Source organism: Apis mellifera, linkage group LG6, assembly GCF_003254395.2.
Source record: "Apis mellifera strain DH4 linkage group LG6, Amel_HAv3.1, whole genome shotgun sequence".
In the NCBI taxonomy this organism is placed as follows: domain Eukaryota; kingdom Metazoa; phylum Arthropoda; class Insecta; order Hymenoptera; family Apidae; genus Apis; species Apis mellifera.
This window is the reverse complement of record NC_037643.1, coordinates 9,009,369-9,032,249: the sequence shown is the minus strand read 5'-3', so window position 1 is coordinate 9,032,249 and position 22,881 is coordinate 9,009,369. Positions and strand designations below refer to the sequence as shown.

Genomic DNA, 22,881 nt, shown 5'->3' with positions numbered 1-22,881 from the left:
ACTTGCACATGCTCAAAATCAGAAGAACTTAGCACGATAAAATGGGACGTTAGAATGATATGAAAGAAAAACGAGTTTTATCAAAAGTTTTAAAGTTGATCGATTGTCTCGTTATTTTCCTTTTATCCTTGTTTTTCGAAGGATCGTAATAATGAGGAATTATTTATCCTATTACGGGTTGCACTTTTGGCGTCTTTAAGATCACAATATTGTTTTTATTTTTCATTCCGGTTGATATTAAAATTTCAATGAAAGATGATTAGTTTAATAGTTTAAAAATGGGAAAGTTTAATAAAAGATTAATACTTTAATTTTGCTTACTTAAGTTTAAATAGAAAAATAACGTTATTGAAGTCAATAATCTGCGTTTATGAATATAATTGATTCCAATTTAATAGAATATTTTTATATATTTTCGTATGAATGAATAATGTATAAAATGCGTTATAGTATCTATGTAAGTAGATATTTATTTTTATAAATAAACTAATGTATTTAAGTATTCATCGATATTCAAAGGAAAGTATGTGTAGATTAAAATGAATCGGAAGTGATTGAAAAATTATAGCTCAAATTATGAAAGAAATTACCTTGAGGACGCTAAAAATTACTTCCTAGTATAATTATAGAAGTATCAAAGCGAGTAAAAATTATCCCTAAGAATACAGTACCTTTTCATTTTACGTGCAATATTATCGTTATAAGAATTTATGTGTAAGAATTTATTTATTGTGCAAGTCATGTGAATACTGTTATTATATTATTAGCCATTGAGATTGCGTTACCCTTATTATTGCTGGATACAGAGACGCAATCATGCAGTTCTCTTTTGTTTTATTTTTTTTTCCCTTTTTTTTGTTTTGTTTTCTTTATCTTTCTTTTTTAAATTGAAGTATTTGTGATTTTTATTAATTAAATGATATTTTTGTACATATTAATTTGTATTTTACCAATTTTTCTGTGGTAAATAAGAATTGATATTTACACAGAATTGTATGATGCATTTATTGAATTCGCGGTACATCGTTTATATAACAGTTTATATTTCAACAGAAATATATTCGAAGCAATATATTCATTAGCTCAACTCACAATTGTTCGTTCAATATTCATTAAATTATAATAAAAAAGGAATTTTCTTGTGGTGAATAAATGAATATTTTTTAAATATTAATAGATTTCTGAATAAAAACAATAAATAAACATGGAAAGTATCATACTAAATTAATAAAATTTGTTTAAAAATTTAATTTTTAGAAAAACTTTTATGAATCACATAGAAAAATGACCAATTCATAAGAAATATTTTACAATATACATTTTCATAATATCTAATTTACTAAAATCATTCTTTTTTTTTTTAATTTTGTCTCTTTATATGTATATATATATATATACATATGTAATTTAGAATTTATAATTATGATTTAGGATTGTATTTTTCATGAATGAAAAATAATGAAATTGTAACATTATTTTTTACATCAATAATTAATTTCAATAAATATATATATATATATATTTATTTGATTTTGAAAAAGAAAAAGATTATTTAGAGATTTTTTGATAAATCGTAATTGTATCGTACAAAATCATACTCGTTCGTTATTGAGTCAAGCGAATTGAACAAAATGCTTATTATATATATGAAAAATTTAATATAGTTAGTGATATGAAGCAAATATAAAGTTAAGTAATAGAAAACAATTAAAAATTCATTAACAAACAAATGCTTTATCATACGATTAATGAAAATATATAAGAAATTGAATGGAAAAAAAAAAAAAAAAGAAAACCCACACGTATAAACCTAAAAGAAATAAATTCTAATATTAATTATTATTCTAGAATGCATTATCATATAATAAACATTTTACTAAAAATTTTAGATTTGACAAAGAAGCATAAAAAATAAGAAAGTGAAATCTTCCTTCATTTAAAATCAATCGTTTGATTCATTAATATATAATATCGTTCCATTACTATTTAAGAATTCAATTGGATGTTTAAAGAATAATAACAAGTATCGATATATTCCATATTTAAAATACAATTCTAACTTTGGATTATATACAATATTCCCCGTTATTTAGTCATTTATTAATTTAACTCCTATTCCACTACGATCCAAAATCGTATGATTATCAAAGGAAATATCATTCTAGGAATCATTAAACAGTCTGCTACTTATTTGGTTTTTAATGCATCGGAGAATAAAAGAAATATTATTTTTAATATTTTAGATAACTCTTATTCCGAGATACCGTCGATCAAAAATAATACGAATATTAAGTCTATGGGAGCAGTTCCAAGAACTGATGATCAAGTGAGATAAAAATTCCAATCTTAAACGAGAAATACTGTATAAAAGAGGAATCTTTATAATTATGCTCCTTTTTTTAAGATGATTTTGAAATATATAAATTTTTTTAAAATATCATTATGACAATGAAGATATACATGTTTCTAAATTCTAGCTCGCTTAATTCATTAGTATTTTTTAATAAGACACCGCATCGTTTGACATAACAATCACTTTAGAACAAGTATTCAGAGCCTTGTAAATTATTTGAGAATAAATTGAAACGGAATTTCAATAACAAAGCATATCAGATTTAATCAAGACCAACGTCGTCCTGTGGTTTTGGTTTTGGAGTAGTTTGTGTGTTCCCAGCACCTGGGAATCCAGGCATACCACCCATCATACCAGGAAATCCACCAGCTCCGCCGAATTTTGAAGCCATCTTATTAATAAATGCCATAATCTTCGGATTGCTTTGGTATTTTAAAATATTTGTCGGATTTGTAGAAATTTCTTTAAAAGCTTCAGCTACTTCAGGATCCTGAAAAATAAATAGTAATAATATGAGCAATATAATCTTTCTTGCAATGTGAGAATGACTATAATATTGTACATTATTATTAATATGTATCAATACATACAATGAATAATTTTATGAATAAATTAATGCAAAGAAAAATAATTATTTATTGAATATTTCAGAATTGAGTTAATTTTAATTCTTCTAGATTAAAAGAAGTTACATTAAGACTTTTGCATTATAAAACAGATAAATAGATTGTTATTATACAATATTGATTGAACAATTAATTGTTATTAATTTAAATATATATACAAATGAAAATTTATTTTATAAATGATATATATAAATATTTTAATGATATTTAAACAATAATGGAATGAATGAATTGATAAAGATTTACCATAAAAGCTTGGAGAACATCTGGATCGTTTAAAAATTTGTAAAAATCGCCCATTCCAGCAGTATCACCGCTGGAATCAGTTTGGGAGGTACGAGTGTTCTCTTCATAAATTTTTGCACTCTCTCGAGCTTTCCTCAATCTTTCTTGTCTCTCACGTTCTAATTTTTCTTGTATTTTACGTTCCTTCTTTCTTTTGTGTTCTTCGATTTTTCGAGCCTATAAAAAAATAATATGACACTTGAAGAATTTTTATCAAATAAATATTTTAATAAACATAAATAACTTAATGCAAAAATTTTTACAGAAATATCATAATGAATGGTTTTAAAATTATTGATTTGGAAAGCAACGCCTAGATAAACTGAAATATATATATATATGAAAGAGATTTATTTTAAAAACATTTAATTTACGAGGGACGAAGGAAAATTTGTTTCATCAATGTCCATTATTTCAAATCACAACAATAATCTTTATGCACCACAAAGGAAAATAAAATTGGTTTGTACTACTAATTTGTAATAAAGAGAAACTACACATCAAATTGCATATTCATTTTGTGAAGGAATGATCAATTATTAATTAACTAGCACTAAGTGATAGGAAAGAGATATAAAAAAATGATAATGCATGCATTGCTGATCAAATAAATTTTATATAAATGTATGAGAATTTCTTTAATGAAACATATACGAATGTTATCGTAACCTGATATAAAAAAAAAATGGCTGCATTGTAATCGTAATTTTCCCTGAAAGGAGTATATCTCATAGTACAGGTTCAGGAACCTGTCCAAATACTAAATCATAATGACGTGAAACATGTCTGTTCAAGACGCATTGTGACCTCATATGATTACGAGCTTATTATAGATTGTGTACCGGCCAATTTGGCTAGTAAACTTCGTTTTTAGAATCGATACTTTTCCTGTTCTTATTGTACCCCTTTATATTTTACATATTACTTTCTAATTATATTCGCTTCGCTTATTCCTTTGTTTCGATCTACATTTCAAATAGACTATGAAAAGTCTTTTTGCACAGTATTTCCATGCCCCATTGTCTCAACAATAATGAAACCTAAGCCATTCTAAAAAATTTCATTTGACGTCAAGAAGAAAAATTCCCAATGTTCTCCAAAGTTTACGAAATCATCAAGGATAATAAGATACTTGTGTTTTCAGATGTATACTATACATATATATAAAAATAGACAATACTTTAAACAACGAATATTTGCAAACGAAAGAGTTGGATATCACAATAACAGATAATTATGAATCTCAAATATACATAATACGAGAAACAATATCCCATCAGATCTCTTATTAATTTTTAAGAAAAACATCGAATTTCAACAAACAAATAACAGGCAATTTACAGGCAACATCATCGAATCTGCATGATCTGAATCCATTAATACAGAAATCGAATAATTCGAATCCGATAAACACATAAACTTCAAAATTCAGGATCATCTCTAGCGAAATACAGAAAATAATACATCAACTTTGATTATAAATTTATAACACAGAGATAAAAGGAAAGTACACCGACAGAAACACAGAGGGAAATAAATAAGAAGGAAAGTTAAACGATACAACGAATGAATGATCGGGGAAAAAGAACATCACAGATGAGAAATATAAGATGAAGAATGGGGAAAAAGCAAGGATGAAGAGTATCTACGTAAGGAGAAAGGGTGGAGGGAGGGGAGAGACAAGGAGAGACGTGGAAAGGACGAGAGGAGAGAGCACGGAGGAGATAGCGACGGAGAGAGCGGACAAACGCGAGAACTTTTGCACGAGGGAAGCACCACCTTATACGGCGGCGACCCGGGCTTCTAAATATAAAGGCGCCCGTCGTTCCGTTGCTCCTCTCTGTCCGAGCACGCACGCATTTCGCCGCGGATCTCTTCTCTTTGCTACACGCGGCGTAGCCACGCTCTCTCGTAGGGACCGTCGATAATAGACGGCTGGAATTTCGCTAATATTACGTTGCGCAAAAGCTGTCCCCCTGTCTCGTCGTATCCTTTTACGTGCTTTCCGGGACAGATCGCAACTTTTTTCACGTTTTTCTGAAAATTGTTATACAAGTGAATAGTAAGGATTCGGATTATAATTGATAAAAATTGAAAGATGTCTTTGAAATGAATTCTTGCTATGTATTTTTCTAATGTTAGGAAATTTTTTGAACCAATTTTTTCTAGATAAAGTTGAAAATAAAGATATACTTAAAGAAAGAAGGATTTTGTTTAATTAAGAATTAAAGTCCAATGATATTTCTGACGTTAAACGTTATAAAATAGTGTGATATTGGTAAAATTTAAATTGATATTCACAACAGAAGGCACGATAAATGCGTGTAACTTTTATAATTAATTATTTCTAGTGTTTTTACATATGAAATTTTATACCTAAATATTTAATACTTACTGCATAATTTAATAGATTATGTAAAAATTTTAGAATTATTATTTTTGATCATCAATTTCTGTTTCTAAAATTTTTAAATGGGAGTATAATATTAATAAAACATATTTCTTAATATTTGAGAAAAATTGTTATGTTACTTATTTTTATTAAAAAAATGCTCACGTGGTTGATAACATTGAATATGATTTTTTAATGAAGATCAAGATCAAATTTTCTTTCATCCATAGTATATAATTCTCCTCCTAATATTAGAATGATCTTTAAAAAAATGAAAAAGTCAAATTATTTTATACTATTTTATTTTATATAAAGTAAGCATGATTTTTAAAGATTAATTTTTCAAAGCAATTGAAATTTATGATATTATTTGATTAAGATTTCCAATTTATTTTAATTACCAGAACCAGCAAATCAAAAGATCAACAATTTTCATTCAAACAACCAACTTTCAACTAACATTCAACTACATTTCCACCAATTTCCATGATGACCTTGTCCCGATATCACGCATGTATTTTCAGAATTCTACCACTGTGGCGTTTATAATTGGCTCGTATTAACTAACTACACAATCTTTGATGAAACTTTGTAATTTTCACCGACAAAACAAAGAGAAAATCTACGTAAAAATTTTCGCGATTATTTATAAACTTCTATTTTTATATTCCGTTATCTATATCCTTTGCCAGGTTGTGCAAATTTCAAGAACATAAAAAATATAGTAGAAAATTGAAATCAACAACAACAGATTTTTGTTGATAAATAAGAAAAAAAGATGGAGGACGTAGATATTGAAAGAACGAGTTTGAGGATGACGTGAAGAAAGCTAGGTCGAAACGTGTGAAGGATCTTTATCTTACACTGGTCAATGTTTTAGCGGCCAGATAGACCCTGCAAACTCGAGAAAACCGGGTCGCCAAAAAGTATTTTTAAAACTGCCACTCTACTACTGGTATCTACCAATTTTATGAGATAAAGATTCGGTGGCGATCATGCGAATGATTTTTGAAAAAAATCACTTTGCAGACCGGTATTTTATTCTACACTTATTCTAAACTTTTCATCGAAATCTTAACTGTAGATCTTTTAACATCTCATAATAATAATTAGCTTGTTTAAATATTTTCAATTGTTTCTAATTATAATAATTAATACACGTTAATCAAAAATCTATACTTGTTATTAAATAATCAAAAAAACCCTCCAACAATTACTATTTATCATCCAACTATAACCACTTTCGATTAATATAAAACAGAGATATCTCGACAGCGGCCTCTAACGATGAGATACGAAACACGATCATCTTCGATCATTCGTCGCATATCAACGTCAACTGACTCGAATCAGAACTTAAATTTCTAAAGGAGCCGTTCAAGAACCATCTCATCTCAACCTTGTTAGTTGAAGACATTTCCCTTTCTCCTAATTTGAACATTCGACTCCGTCTCTTCTCCAATTCTATTCCATCTGAAGAAGAAAACCTTTGCACAAGAAGATAATCACGGATGGAATCCCGCGGGAAAAAACGAGAAGCTCGCGTGGTTTCTCGGCCGTGGGGTGAGAAGTAGAGGGGCGTCTTCAGGGTTTGGCGGTAGTGACAATGCCAGTTCCTCGCGGGCGAGTTTGAGTCGAAGGCGACTATCGAGTGAGAGGAGCTGCCAGCCCTGGCTCATCGTGTAGTGCCTAGTGAAACGAGATGACGGGCTCGCGGCTGAGACGGCCCGCGTACTTCGTGGCCCTCTTCCTGGCCCTTCTAGTCGCCGCCTTACAGGGTGAGTAAACCACCTCGCGAGTAATCTTGTGTGAGTGAACGAGTTATCTCCATATCACGTTCACGTCGCCTTTCCTCTTTTATCCCTTCGTTCGATCGAAGAATATTGATCTCGTCAGTGTTTTTTCTTTTTTTTTGATCGAGTTTATTTTATATCGTTGGAGTTTTGTTCGTGATGGGATTCGATCGAAAATAATTGAACAATTGAACGTGGATGACGTTTTCTTCTTCTAGTAAGTCAATGTACAATGTCTTTCTCGAAGGAAATTATCGTTTTATAGTATTCTCTAGTTCTCGTTTATAGGATTTTTCATTATTCTCGTACCATTTCGTGGTTTCGGTACTTTGGTTTCGAGCGTTCGTGCCAAGATTCTCTTTCTATATATATATATATATATATATATATATATATATATATATATATAATAGAAGTTATGTCTTTTTATATACATTGTATAGGTTTTAGAAAATTTTCGTGATTAATCTCCGATATTCGAATAGTACAAATCGAACGAGAATCGCTACTTGTTTTCAATTTATTTTTAACGAGTTGCGACGCTTTTTTAAAGTATAATTATCGCTTGTTTAATTATATAAATAAAGTGATAATATAATGACGCTGTTGCTCGAGCTCTTTACGATTCATGTCGAAGATGATCATCATCGGGATCGAATTTACCGGAAGAGTTGTGTCCGTTCTTTCTTTCAAAATCGCTTTTTTTGAAGAAGTGTAAATTTTCTTTTTTCGTATCGATTTTTCGCTTGATAAACATTAGAATAAGCGTCAGATTTCTAGAAGTTTTTAGCGGTCGATGATGTGGATGACGCGCTGACGAATGTGTGACGATTGACGAAGGTCAATGTTACGTAAAGACAGTGGGCTGCGTCATCGGTTGCTGGCTCGTCGAGTCTCTTCATCGAAGGCGTACGATCGAATCTACAATTGTCTCATTTCCTCTTATCAGGATTAGATTCTTCTCCATTCGTGGCCACGTGTCTTTTTAACGAAAATAGGATTCTAAAGAAAATCCTTTTCTTTGACGAATATGTTTTCCTATCCTCTTGAAATGTTTGGGTGTCTTGGAAATCTTTTGAAGTTTTTCTTCAAAAAATCTTGGAAAATTTCCTTTCGAAAATCTTTAAAATCCATCTTTGCATCTTTGCATCTTGTTTGAATAATATTTGAATAATATATCGTTTGAATTTGGCAATTGAGTTGATAAATTGAGAAACTGAAATTGAAAATAATTCTCTGGTTTGGATGCTGCTCCCTTCCTTCCTTTCTTATTCGAATATTATATTTAATGTTTAAAGCTGCTAGAAGAAAGATAATAATGATATTTCAGATTAACGAAATGAGACAGCGATCGAGTAAAAGATTTTGATCGTGGATTCAAGGATTTGTTATTTTGGGAATCGATGGAAACCAACTGTCAACAACTTGCAAATAATTACATAAGGACAGGCATAAATCCGTGCCAGATTCGTTCTAAATTCTATGAATCTGATCGTGAATTCCGTTTAAAGTGATATCTTAAAGTCTTGAACTGATTGTTGATAACGATTCGCAACGAAGAATGATAATAATTTGTTTAACGCGAACAAAATAAAATCGATCAAATGTGATAATCCCCAAAAATTTTGGATATAAATATAATTAAATTTTTTAAATTTTACAAGTTATAATAAAAATTAAATATAGGACTGACACTTTTAACATTGTTATTGCTAAAAAAAAAATCTGCAATTCAATTTTTGAAAAAAAATATCGTTATTTACCAGAACGATGGTCAATTTCCAAGAAGATAAAAGAGAAGTATCAATGAAAATTTTTGATCAGAGTCATACAACAGATTCGTGATGCAAGTTGGTGGAAAATGGACAATGGATTTTTAACAATGAATTCAATTTTTTTTTTACAACGGAAAGATTAAAGACTATACATGCCACAAAGTACGGAACAAGACTTCGGATTCTATCTTTATCCTTGGTGGCTATGCTTGCCAAACGACAGCTGCTTACCTCTACTTCCATTACCCGTATCTTGACATTTTCGAGAATTATTTTGCGACATACATAATTTTAACATATTATTTTACAGATCGCTAACCGTCTAAAATTAATATCATGTGCGTAAATTCACTAGCAATTCGTATTCTTCGATCGCAATTTATGTTTTGTTTATTCTCATAACCGAATATTAAATCTACAACTAACGAAGAGAAAATCTATTGTTTCTAAAAGAGAAAAAAAGAAAAAAGAGAGAAATTAAAAAAAAAAAAAAATTCAACAACTTCCAAATGTACAAAATGTAACAAAAAATTAAACTTCTTGTTAATTTTATGAAAAACAATAGAGAAACAAAATGTAGAGAACGATATAAGATCTGGTGCCAAAAGTACTAACACGTGTGACGTAATGATGACAATTTACGAGCAATACATGCTACGTATTTTCTTCTTACATACTAGTACTAAACCGAGGAAATTTCTTTTCAAAAATTTTATCACCGTTCGAAGAAACAAGAATCCGATAAAAATTTTTTTCACAACAAATCTGATTAATTTATCTAAATCTTCTTTATCTGACTGATTTGATTTGACTCTGCCTTTCGACTCGTTGTTTTCTCAGCAAACACGTTAGCAAATCATTATCATAGATCGTGTATCGATCATTCTCGTATCGTAACCAAGAATCTCGGTTAATACATTTGAACTTTTTCGCAGCGAATAACCGATAAAAATACGTTTCGCTCATCCAATATATAAATATTTTCAAGTGTTGCTCGGTTCAAAGCCGCCTACTCGTCGCTAAACTTAGAAACCGGCCTCCTGGTCCCAGGTACTGCCTAGAAAGATGATATCGACATTTTCATCCAAGATTTTACTTACGATGCCACGATAATATAATATCAAAGATCTTTTGGCGATCCGGAAAACGGAGGAACGAAGAAATTCTATTTGAAATGAATAAAATCATCAATACGTTTCTCAAATTCGTGATATTGCATCGATACAGGAGATCCATAGATCTTAACCTTGAATTATCCAGTTCATTTTATGATTATTTTTCCTTGTCAACTATATTTCGGTAGATTTCAAAATAATGTTGTTCTATTTTACAATATGTGAAACACAATTTTGAACCGTTTCCAATTGTTTGCTTTAATTCAATTGTAGAAATTAATTTTCTTTTCTCAGTTTATATTTAAATGTAGATATACAATGATTGAAATATTATTATACACGTACTCATCCTTTAAATTTATCAAAGATAATGCTATCAACTTTTCTGCAGTGCTCTAAAGAATTATGAACCAGAATTTCTTAATCATCCTTCAAATAAGTAATTAAACGTGTACATAATTTCATGAATAAGCCTAACATTAAAATATTTATGTTTCCTCAGGTTCAATTTTTCAGATAATGAAACTTCAACAAAAAACAATTCTATTCCAGAGTAACAGAGTTATTCCTGAAATTTCTATTGAAATGCAATGAGAGATCTCTTGAATCTCTTGAACGAAGATTTAATTTTTTTTAATCCTAATTCCAGATCATCTTCAAGTAAAACCCGGTGCTTAAAAGGATCACCGAGCATGGTTGTTGTTTCTGCACACCTGTCATTGCTCGAGCACGCGCTCAACCAAAACGATGTGTAACGACTTTGACAAGATCTTGCGTCACTTGGGTCAGATATTTCTGGTAGTCGCGTGGCGTTAAACCCTCTTGCTAAGCTCCCGTGCTTTAGGTTATCTAATACTCCGCATCTTCTTTTGGCACCGCGTGTTTAGCATAGTGAGAACTCTCGATGAAAATTCCTGGCACTCGAAGAATCGGCATAGAATCAAGCCAACCGTGAAATTTTTTCGCAGACCACGTACAAACGGGGGAAAAATACTTCTTACGTTGGTAAACTGAAAATCTTCCATCCATGTATTAAAACCAACGTTATTTTATCCTTCCTTCAAATTGAAAAATTATTCAATCGTGAATATTGATGAAAAAATGATCAAAAATGTTAAAGAAGAAAGATTTAATTAAGAGATAGAAAAGATTGGAATCAACGTGTAAAAAGAAGAAAAGACAGAAAATATAAAAAAGAATAAATGATTGTTAATTGAGATAATTCTTGAACAAAAAAATTCGTCTTCCAGGAGTGCAAAGCGAAGAAGAACTAGAGGTGCCGCCAGAGGATCTGTGTCGACCTTACATTGAGAAGGCATTGAAAGACCTCGGTACAGGTAATGTTAAGATGTTGAGGAATATTAAACTGGAGCACAGCGATTTCTAGAATGTTTCGTTTGAAGGATCTTTGGAGCAGACCAGTGCCGAGGTTGGGGCCGACGTCGATAAAGAAAGTCAAGAAGAGGAAGGGAAAGCTGCGAGCAAAGAAGTGAGAAAGAGTATTTTTTTGGAAAAATTACAATTGGATTATAAAATTTAAAATCTAAATAACATTTTGTACATTAATAATAATTGAATGTACATTGAAAATAGGAGCCAGAAACTGAAGCTTCGAAGGAAGACGCAGAAGAGTCGGTAGAAACCAGAGCTGCGGAAAGCGTCGAACAAGCTGAAGGGGAGGCAGAAAAAGCAGAAGGTGAACAGAGCAGCGAGGTTGGAAAAGAACAAAGTGTCGAAGCGGATGAAACGAAAGGTGACAAGAAATAAAGGAAACAATTTTATTAATTTATCACACGAAAAATATCTTTTGAAATTAAAACATAACATAATTTCTTCTCTTCCTTTCTCTAACAAAATTTAGTGTTATTATTTCATAGGTGAGGAAGAGGAGAAATCTGGAGAAGTAGATAAAGGAGACGAGGAAGAAAAGAAAGAATCTGCTGAAGAGCAAACAGATGCAGATTCAGGTCAGGAAGAAGCTGCAGAGGCGAAGGAGGAGAAATCTGGCGAGGGAGAGCAAGCAGACGAGGGAAAATCCGAGGAAGAGACGCGAGGAGATGCCGAAAGATCCAAAGAGGAGGATAAATCCGACGTAGAAATTGGAGAGGATGAAGGGAAATCCGACGAGAAGTCGCAGGTTGGCGATGGAAAATCCGACGAAGCCCAGGCCGAAGGAGAATCGGCCGAAGAACCGAAAATCGACGAGGAGAAATCCGACGAAGAAGCCAAAACCGAGGAGATAAAGTCTGACGAAGAGAAGGAGAAAGTCGAAGACGAGGCGACTGATTCGAAGGCGGAAGAGGAGACGGAGAAAGTTGCTTCTAAGGAAGAAGAAGGGGATAGCAAAGCAGAAGAGGAACTTGCTCAATCTTTAGAGCAACAAGCGAGCGAGGAGGAAACGAAGGAAGAGAATAAAGAAGGTGAAAGTGTCGAAGATCGAATAGAAGGAACTAAAGAAAGTGAAGAAGCCAAGTCGGCGGAAGAGGCTGCAAAATCGGCAGAGCAACAGGAAGAAGGAACTGAAGAAGGGAAGGGAGGAGACGAGGGGGACAAATCCGTGGAAGGAAAATCCGTAGAAGAGGCAGAATCGAAGGAGGAAGATGCTGAGAAATCTCGTGCTAGGCGAGAGGTTGGCGAGGAAGAAGAAGAAGGGGAAGAGGACGCTGAAGGCTCGAAAGAAACTGAACAGAACGAGGAAGAGGAAGAGCCTACTCCCGAGGAAGACTTGATCAGAGAAATAGTGATACCGGAAAATTTGCGGCCGCGTGATCATATCAATCAGCTGTTGAAATTGGACGAGGAAAATGAGGAGAAGGAGCGAGCCATCCAGAAAATCGCGGATATTGTGTTGAAGGAGCTGAAGAGGGTCTATGACAATGCCATCCAGCCATTAGAATCTCTGTATAAATACAGAGACTTAAGCAACAGACACTTTGGTGGTGAGCGTTAAATTAATAATTAATAAATATTTTTCTTTTCTTATCCGAAAAATTCAAATTATATATTCGATTCAACACCATGTTTGTTAGATCCAGAAATATTTTCCAAGCCGCTAGTTCTTTTCATGGGTCCGTGGAGCGGTGGAAAATCTTCGATCATAAATTATTTACTCGATATCGAATACAAGCAGACATCGTTGAGGACAGGTAAGTAAGGGGAAACGAAGAAAGTAGTGAGAATTTGTTGTGCAAAAAAAAAAAAAAAAAGAAGCTTCACTTACTTCACTTATTGACGCTTAACTAAAGTCGGCCGTGATCACGCCCTCACGAATAGTAAATAATGATTTAGCGGTAGATTTAGAGGCATGCTAGAAGCATGAATTACAGATAGTGTTTAGGTGGTTTGAGAGAGTGCTTAGAGGAGCAATGCAAAACGCCAAATGGAAATGACACAGGAGCCGAGCCATCTCCGGCCTACTTCAATATTATAATGCACGGAGAGGAAGAGGAGATACTCGATGGCACGCAGCTCGCCGCTGACTGGACTTTCTCCGGATTACAGAAATTCGGCCAAGGATTGCTCGATCGTCTGAAGGGTTTACGACTCGATAATAAGTTATTAGAAAAGGTGAGTGATTTATTCTTAAGATAAATTTTATAATATTGCTTAATAAACGATGTATACGATTGCCAGGTGAATATTGTCGAGATACCAGGAATCTTGGAAATTCGTAAACAAGTCCAACGTCTATTCCCATTTAATGACGCGTGTCAATGGTTCATTGACCGTGCGGACATAATATTTTTAGTATACGATCCATCAAAGTTGGACGTCGGGCCAGAAACAGAAGCGATTCTTGATCAATTGAAAGGAAGGGAGCATCAGGTAAGCCTCGACATTAAGATTTCAGATGTGTGTTTAGCATCTGCGTAATGCGTACTTCCGCAACAGACACGCATCATTCTTAACAAAGCTGATCAAGTAAAACCGGAGGAACTTATGAGAGTGCAAGGTGCTCTGATCTGGAATATATCCCCGCTAATGTCTAGCGCTGAACCACCGATCATGTATTCCACGTCATTGTGGTCGATCCCGTATGAAGCTGGTGCACCTACCAGGTTACTGTATGCTCAGGAACGTGCATTTTTACGCGATTTGCGTACTGCCATTGATAAACAAGTGGAGCATAAGATAGCAAGCGCCCGGAGATTCGCTGTAAGTTATTTACAAGTTATTTATAATCGATGCGATAACGATTCTATTCGTTAACTTATCTTCAACGAGAGGGAAATTATTTTCTTAATGATTGTAGGTACGGGTGCGCAATCACGCTAAAATGGTAGACTGCTATTTAACCACATACTACAATCACAAGACATTTTTTGGGAACAAAAAGGAAATCAGTGACAAGATTATTGAGAATCCACAAGATTACCACATCTACGAGGGCCTGAGTACATTGAAGAACATATCACGATATGACTTGCCAGATCCGGATGTATATCGAGATTTTTTCCGGTTGAATCCTCTCTATGATTTCCCTCTATTAAGCTCTACGTGCACGTATTTCCGTGGATGTCCAATCAATAGACTCGACGTTGCCATTGCTTACGATTTACCAGAGCTCGTAGGCAAATATAAGAAATCAGTTGAGCAAGTTATACACGAATACGAAACAAGTCCTCCTAGTTGAGTGTAATCCTACATTCTGAAATAGCTCTTGATGCCGTATGAGGTATGAGGTGAGAGCAAATTGTACAAAACAAAAATGCGAATGAGTGAAAAGAAGCGAACATTAGTGTAAGTTCATTACTTGAAGCAGTACAGAGAAGTTTCTTTCTTAAAATAATAAAAAATAATCTTGGATCGCCCTCAGATAAAAATCCAAGTGGATATTAAATTAAAAGAAGAGAAACCTAATTCTCCTGGAATCATGCTTTGCGCAATATATTAAATAGTTTATTTAAAGAAGAGACATTGTTTCGAGGTATGAAGATATACTATTGGTTTTGTAGGTAAACAACATGGATATTGGTGACACTATGAGGCAAATGCTTGGTTAATAGTACGCTTAACAAATGTTTAAGTGTATTAATGGATTGAATCAAAGATTTCAAGATATATACTTGTGTTTGGAAAATAGGACAAGTGTTACCATTCCAATCTAAAAAAAGAATAGTGAGTTTCCCTTGAATGTGTTTAAGTACACCTAGAATCACACAGTTATGGAAAACATATCACAATAATGGTGGGTCCTATTATCTAATACATGAATATAAAAATTGAAGATACAGTGAACTCGCACAATAGACTTTTTGAAACTTAGTGTAATGGTTGTGTAATTGTAATAAAATACTGTGACACTTTCAGCCATCAGAACAACATATGATGAAAGCAGTTACATATTATAAGTATGTAAAATAAAATACATAAAAATATTTCCACTAAGAAAGAGATAAGAATGATCTCTTTTTGAAGCTTTTGTGAAATACCTTGTATAAACAAATTGTGTTCTTATTAAAAGTTATAAATATTTATTTAAAAGAATTATTAGTTACTTGATAATAACTTCCCATGTTGATAAATAAATATAATAATAAATATAAATATATTTTCAATGTAAATGAAAATGTCTTGAGATTGTTTGTTTTAGTAAAAAATTTGATTTTTAATGTACCTTGTGTAAATTAAATGCTTCATATAAAATATTTATTGTTTTACATTGTGTTATTATTGTTTACATGTATGAATGATTTTTTGAAAGTAAGTAAATTGTTGATATTATTATTATTGCAATTATTACTACTTTATTTAAGTTAAATATTGAAGTTAAATAATCTTAATTTATGTATTTTTCAAATAAATAAGAATATATAATATATTTGCGATTTGCATAAATATGACATTTTCGATTTTAAATGCAAAATTATTTAATAAATAAATAAAATAAAATCTAATAATAAATAAAATCTTAATAAATAAAATCTAATAATATGGTATTACATAAAATATTATAAGAAAATCTTATATGATATAATTGATTAATAGATATTACATGCTTACTATTAAATATGAAAATATAACTTTTTATATTTAATAATAAAAAATAAAAAACATACACAAATTAATTAATTTAATAAGTTATGTTATGAAAGAAAATAACAATTTAATAGAAAAATACTTACATTTGGTGTAACTTCTCGTAGCCATTCATCAGCTTGCTCATCAAAGTCAAATTTACAAGCAAGTCTCAAATCATTAGCTGCTTCTTCAAATTTTCCAAGCAAATAATTAGCTCTTCCTCTAAATTTATGTGCTGCTGCACTATCCGGATTTAATTCCAAGGCACGATCACAATCGCGAATACAAGCATTAGGCTTATTCAATATTAAAAAAATTTGTCCACGTTTGGCATAAAGTAATGCTGCCTGTGGATTTAATATAATAGCTTCAGTATAAAGTTCTATAGCTTTTTCATAATCTTTTTCTATAAATGCTGATACAGCTTCAGAACGTTTAGCTTGAGATTCTGCAATTTCTTCTTCTGTTGGTTGTAAAGTAAGATTTCCCATTTTTTGAGGAGCATCTGTATCTGGTTCTAGAAAGTTCATTAATAGTTAAAAATATTATAAAAATATAACAAAAAATATATAAAAAAAGGAAAATTTTAAACAAATAATATTACCAATTACTGCACTCATATCAAGTTCAAGATCACTTTCTTCTTCACTTTCTGGTTCAGATTGTGGTTCTGGTTCTTTAGATATATTTGCATCTTCTGATTGTTTACTTGGTGATTCATTATTTTCTTGTTGATTTACTTTTGGTATTTGTCCTCCAAAAAATTCAATAAATGTTTTTACTGTAGAATATTCTGGTTGATTTAATATTGAAGGATTTGCCATACAGACATGAAAAAACGATTCCATTTCTTTTTGAACGTCTGGTTTTAAAGCAGGAGACATTTTGCTACCTAAAATGATGATAATTGTTTTATACTTATTAATACCATATAATTACGAAAGAAAATTCTACATATTAACACGCTTGACATTATCATAAATTAATCATATATGGAAATTATATTAACTATTGCATAAGAAATTATTTATTTTACAATAAATTTTTATTTCTTTACATTATTTCGCACATTTGAAATACCGGTAATGAATAATTCTAAAATATTTAAGAATTCGAATACTTACTGGCGATAATATATAAAATTTGAGTAAAGTCAAATGAAGAATATGAAGTTAAATTTTAAAAATATTTTTATTATTCAAAATATTTTATATTATTTACGTTCTTAAGATATGAGCGTAATTTTTTATAGAACACAACAAATTGTGCAAGGCATATGAAGTAGTTACGTACTAAATACGTATAATCGTAAGGTTCGATACACAATACTGCAATGTACAGAATATATACTATATATGTCAGCAAGTTTCCAAAATATATGTACAAATAAGATTTGATTGGTTGAAACTTTTTATAATAGATAAGAATAAAAAAATATGTTTACGAATGTAATTACGAATATGATGTAAATGTAACAAGTAAAAATAAAAATTTATTTACTTGATAGAATTAAAAAAAATAAATTTTTAAAATTTTTATTAGTTAATCATATTACATATTAAATCAAAAAATTATAACTTTCAATATTATTTATTAAAAAAATATATATATATCTATAATTAATATATGTAAATAATTCATAACACGATTATTTTTACATATAATTGTATTTTATTGTACATAACCTATAATTTTTCATCTTTTTTATTTTTTTTTTTTCATGATTCAGTACTAAAAAAGTAACAAGACTTAAAATAATAATAAACAAAATCTGAATACACATATAATAAATGTTATTTCTAAAACTACATTATTTAAAAAGAAGTAATAAGGCTTTTTTTGTTTCATTATATTTTCCAGCTTTATTATCTTATACTATGAACTAAATAAATTGCAGTTAAAATCCTCATTATGCTACAGACAAAAATATGATCTAATATTTACAAATGAGGTGTGTAACGCAAGCTTAACAATAAGTTTTCAAAAATTTAATATATGTATATCGACAAGTTCGTTACAAGACGGCACAGTATGTGGATATACCTTTTATCATCCACTCTCATTAAAAATTATCAACAATTACAAGACGGTTCTTCACAGTACATACCAAATCTATATTGTAGAAATTACTTTACTGTATAGAAATATCCAACCACACTGCAATATATTATGCTGTGCCCTATTGTAAGAAATTGGCTGTTCTCCTCTGCATAACAGATAACAAAATTATATGTATCTGTTCAAGAAATCCGTTGAAAAAAGTCTAAGACCATTGTCATTCAATTTAATTGTTCATCACACTATTTACATGTAATTGTTACCTAAAATTAGCGATAAAATATAACATCTATTCTATGTAGAATTAACTATGATAGATTAGTTTAAAATTAACATTATAAATCAGAAAGCAGAAGGAAACCTGAAATGCTAGAATAAGAGAAATGAATGTCATGTACACAGTTATATGAGAGTATTTTTGTGTGAATGAATATGATGTGATGAATATTATCACTATATGATTTCTCGTTTAGAAACGTTTACCATCGTCACTTTTATGGCATGATATACTCCTTATTCTATGTTACACGTATGATAAGATACTTGGCTGTGTTTAAAATGATACATTACATGGGGACACTTGGCAAAAATTAGAACAATAAATATAAACACAAGAAGGATGTATGAGACATTAAATAAGTGCCATTTACTATTGCTCGTTTTCAACATTTCTATTACATTTGAATAAATTAACACGCAGATATTGTAAATTAATCATCAGTACATTTTTTTTTTCTCTTTTAATTAGATTTACTATTTCAATTTACTATTCCTCTTTCAATTCTTTTTTATTTTCGAATTAATAGAAATTTATGGAAGAATTTATTAACATCAGTTTTATTAACATATGATCTACAAAAATTATTGCGTGTTACATTTCGTTAGAACTTTAACTTTAATAAGTTGAATCGTTTGTATATAATTTACACGCATCAATAAGTTATGGCAATTCGTAGGATAGCTTTCAAATAATATATTTAACATTCGCCATATTCTATGTAGGACGGCCAGTTGAAAATGTTTTATACATCTCCTTCTTATTAAAGGATTAAAAAATATTTTTAGTTCGAAACTATTTTCTTTGAGAGCAAATAATTAATTAATTAAACATTCACGTACAAAGTAAATTTTAATTTTCGGTTGTTTCAAATTTTCTTTCAAATATATCTTTTGAACGCACACAAAAAAAAAGATGAATCATTTTTTGAAAACAAAAAAAAAAAAAAAAAAAAAGAAAAAAAGAATCGATTATCAATTTGAATGAATATATATATTACATATTGATATTAAATTTTGATACCAAACTCTTTGATACCAAAACACATTCAAAATGCATGGATGCATTTTTTTTTTTTCAAAATCGATATTCACGAATTCGCGCATTCATGTATGTATGTATGTATGTGTATATGTGTATCGCATGAATAGAAACAGTTTTCGTTTAGAAAAATATTGTTTTTAAACTGCAAACATAAAAGCAACGAAGAATTAGGATTATTTGTCATTTGAAGAGAGTTTAAAGAGTTGTCAGAGAATAATTTTATACAATAATATGTCATTTGGTTCTAAAGTAGAATTTTCAATTGTCATGTACGATTTTTCATTTCACAGATCTAAAGTAAAATCATTATATCCCGATTTCCGTATAAAATTATAGTTTGCTTTGTACATTTCATTATTCTCTTTTTTTTTTTTTGTTTTTTTCTTTTTCTTTGTTGTTAAATCGTGAATCTCGACGTCAATAAAGATTATGTGCACATATGTATGAGGGGCAGATCACACACGATGTTTTCATGTGATTAAATTATTTTCAGCCATATAATTATAATCGTTTCGTCGAATACGATTACATCGTAACGTTCTACGATTATTTTTTTAACATCGAACAACACGGAATCTCTAATATGATTTCTCTTCTTTATAACACTGCTTAAATAGGATAATTTATTAAAACAGGAGGATAAGGATTTTTAAACACGAAGATAGGGGGGCTCATTCTTTTTAATTTTGGAATGTTTGTGCACGAAGCTTAATTTTTATGATTTCAATTATTTCTTTCCTTTTTTCTTTTTTTTTTTTTTTTGTCGCGGGTAATAATTGTTTATGTCATTTTGATTTTTTTGAAATTTACTCGATACATTTACAACGATCTTTCAAAAGTTTATGTTTTTTTTTCGAAACAGCAATAAAATTATAACATTCTTTACAATATATTTGAAATATTGTGGAATTAATACATATATTATTATCATTTCGTTGATCCGCCAATATGCTCTCACGATTAATAAAATCTGTCTGACTAGCAATAACAATGCTCTATCTGAGAGATGAGAAACGCCAATATATGTATTTGATTAAATTTTTTTAAGTAAACTGAATTGACTACGGTTTTCGATTCATAAACAAAAAAACATCTTGTTATTATATACGAGCTTATAATTTATATTTCATTTTTTTAACGGAATTAAGCTTTCCTTTCTTCTTCATCATCGTATTCCTTTTTTTTTTTTATTATCTTCTTCATAATGAAAATATACGTTTGTTATACTTGAACAAAAGGAGAAATAAGTTTTAAATGCTCGAGTTTCAAATAGAATAATGCTCATCTTGATGTATCAATATATATAACTCGCTTCGATGATTACAATAATTTCAATCCCATCGTATAGTATCATAATTTACATTATGTCATGAAAACCTGTAATCAGCTCATTTTACATGAAGAAAGATGGATTGAGGATCGTCCACAATTTTCGATGATACGATTTGCATCGTAACTAATGCCAACTTATATAATTAAGATCGATTAAGATCCACATGATGCCATCAATGAAGAATCAAAACTTTTTGTACGTTGCTTGTACAATGGTATTAATACGCGTATACTTCACTGGAACAAACGCGTGTAGAAATAAATCTATGATTTGATTCTTAACTGCTAGAAATTTTGATATGATGTAAGTGTGTGTAAGTTATATTCCTCATAGACTGTTTATAATTATTATTATTATTATTATTATTATTAATTATTTATTATTATTATTATAATTATTATTATTATTATTAATATTACCATTATTACTTTTTTTTGTATTTAAGAATACCATTTTTATTTTCATTTATCATCTTTCTCGTTTAAACAGCAAATAGAATCAGGCGTATAGTTATATAATATAATACACTATTACAGTTTCTTTGTTTTTTTGTTTTTGTTCTTTTTTTAAATTAACCCCGCTTCCTCATGATCTTTTAGAAGTTCCATGGCATTCATAATTTTTTTTCCCTTTTCCTTTTAATACTTGCTAGTTGTGGTGGGTACGTTACCATATGTATTTTTTTTTTTTTTTTTTTTTCATTCTCATTGCGTTCAGTGTGAGATCTTCGTAAGGTATGACGAACATAAAGAAAACAACGAATATCGATATTTAGATATAGAGAGAAAGAGATGGAGTAATTGGTGGTATGAAGGATAATTATCTTAAAAACATTATTTTTGAAAAAGATGGTTGTTCGTCACCGAATATTTTTCCAATCCGAATATTTTTTTTTTTATACAAAGAATATATCGCACTAAATTTTTTTATCATGTCACATTGCTCAAAATAGTTCTTACGATAGACGAGGTAAAATTTCTAACGATTCACCGCAAAGGAAAGTTATCCTACTATTAATTTCAACAGAGTTTTATTTTGTTTCTTTCTTTCACTATCATTTCGTGTTTTGAATAAACACGTTTTACTTTTTCTTTCGCAAGATTTTAAAGTAATATTGTAACGTCAAAGGAACTGTGCAGCAAGCTTATTACAGAGTATATTCTTTCTTTTTTTCTGTTTTTTATACACATAATTTTTACCTTATGATCGAATAATAAATGGAAATCGATTCGCCTGTAAGAATTCTATAGCGTACGATTATTACTCGGATTCGATAATATCGATCATTAACTAACCTCAAAAAGTATGCATAGCAAACATCGTGTTTTTTTTTGAAATTCACATTCTCGTGTGTACCTATTGTGTGTGTGTAAGTGTATGTGTATATGTATGTATGTGTGTGTGATGTGTTTATCGCAACTTTTTGACTTACTCACTAAACAATTTGTTATTTTTATAAACAGCATTCATACCGCTAATCTATCTCTTAATAGTACGTAAATAAAAGAGAAAAAAAAGAAAATATAAACAAAAACGAAAACAGCGACACCTTGATTGATAAATCGATAGCAAAAATATACGAAGTATATTAAAAACCTATTTAGATACTAAATACTTCTATTAATCATCCCTATAAACTTATAATCGTATCTGCATGCACTCAGCATACCAATTCTGTAAGTAGTGTAATTTTGTGAAATATACACGTTTTATCATATTAAAAATATTACACATTCAATACACAAATATTTATGAGCAAAAAAAAATACATCTAATCTAATAACACCATTTTTTAATATCATTTAACAA

The 22,881-nt window shown here is 30.2% G+C and overlaps 2 protein-coding genes across 7 annotated transcripts; one reads left to right on the top strand and one right to left on the bottom strand.

Annotated features, from left to right (window-relative positions):
* Positions 1-980: 980 nt before the first annotated feature.
* LOC411171 (putative protein FAM10A4) lies at positions 981-17,739 on the bottom strand. The gene is made up of 5 exons (XM_016912741.2): positions 17,485-17,739; positions 16,965-17,252; positions 16,465-16,877; positions 3,226-3,441; positions 981-2,843 (listed from the first exon to the last, which is right to left on the bottom strand). Exons 2-5 carry the CDS (start codon positions 17,242-17,244, stop codon positions 2,616-2,618), a joined length of 1,137 nt encoding a protein of 378 aa, XP_016768230.1. The 5' UTR covers positions 17,245-17,252; positions 17,485-17,739; the 3' UTR covers positions 981-2,615.
* Positions 6,958-15,826, top strand: LOC100576703 (sarcalumenin). 6 transcript variants are annotated; one of them, XM_026441361.1, is made up of 11 exons: positions 6,963-7,434; positions 11,590-11,676; positions 11,743-11,828; positions 11,933-12,092; positions 12,217-13,278; positions 13,369-13,485; positions 13,677-13,906; positions 13,973-14,164; positions 14,231-14,494; positions 14,592-15,014; positions 15,295-15,826. In XM_026441361.1, the coding sequence occupies exons 1-10, from the start codon at positions 7,359-7,361 to the stop codon at positions 14,970-14,972; spliced, it is 2,655 nt and encodes an 884-aa protein (XP_026297146.1). In that variant the 5' UTR covers positions 6,963-7,358; the 3' UTR covers positions 14,973-15,014; positions 15,295-15,826. The 6 variants fall into 6 exon arrangements, 4 of the variants coding, with proteins under 4 accessions (XP_026297147.1, XP_026297146.1, XP_026297145.1 ...); XR_003304900.1 differs by having other exon boundaries at positions 6,965-7,434; positions 14,592-15,079; XR_003304901.1 differs by having other exon boundaries at positions 6,965-7,434; positions 14,592-15,527; positions 15,650-15,826.
* Positions 17,740-22,881: the final 5,142 nt, after the last annotated feature.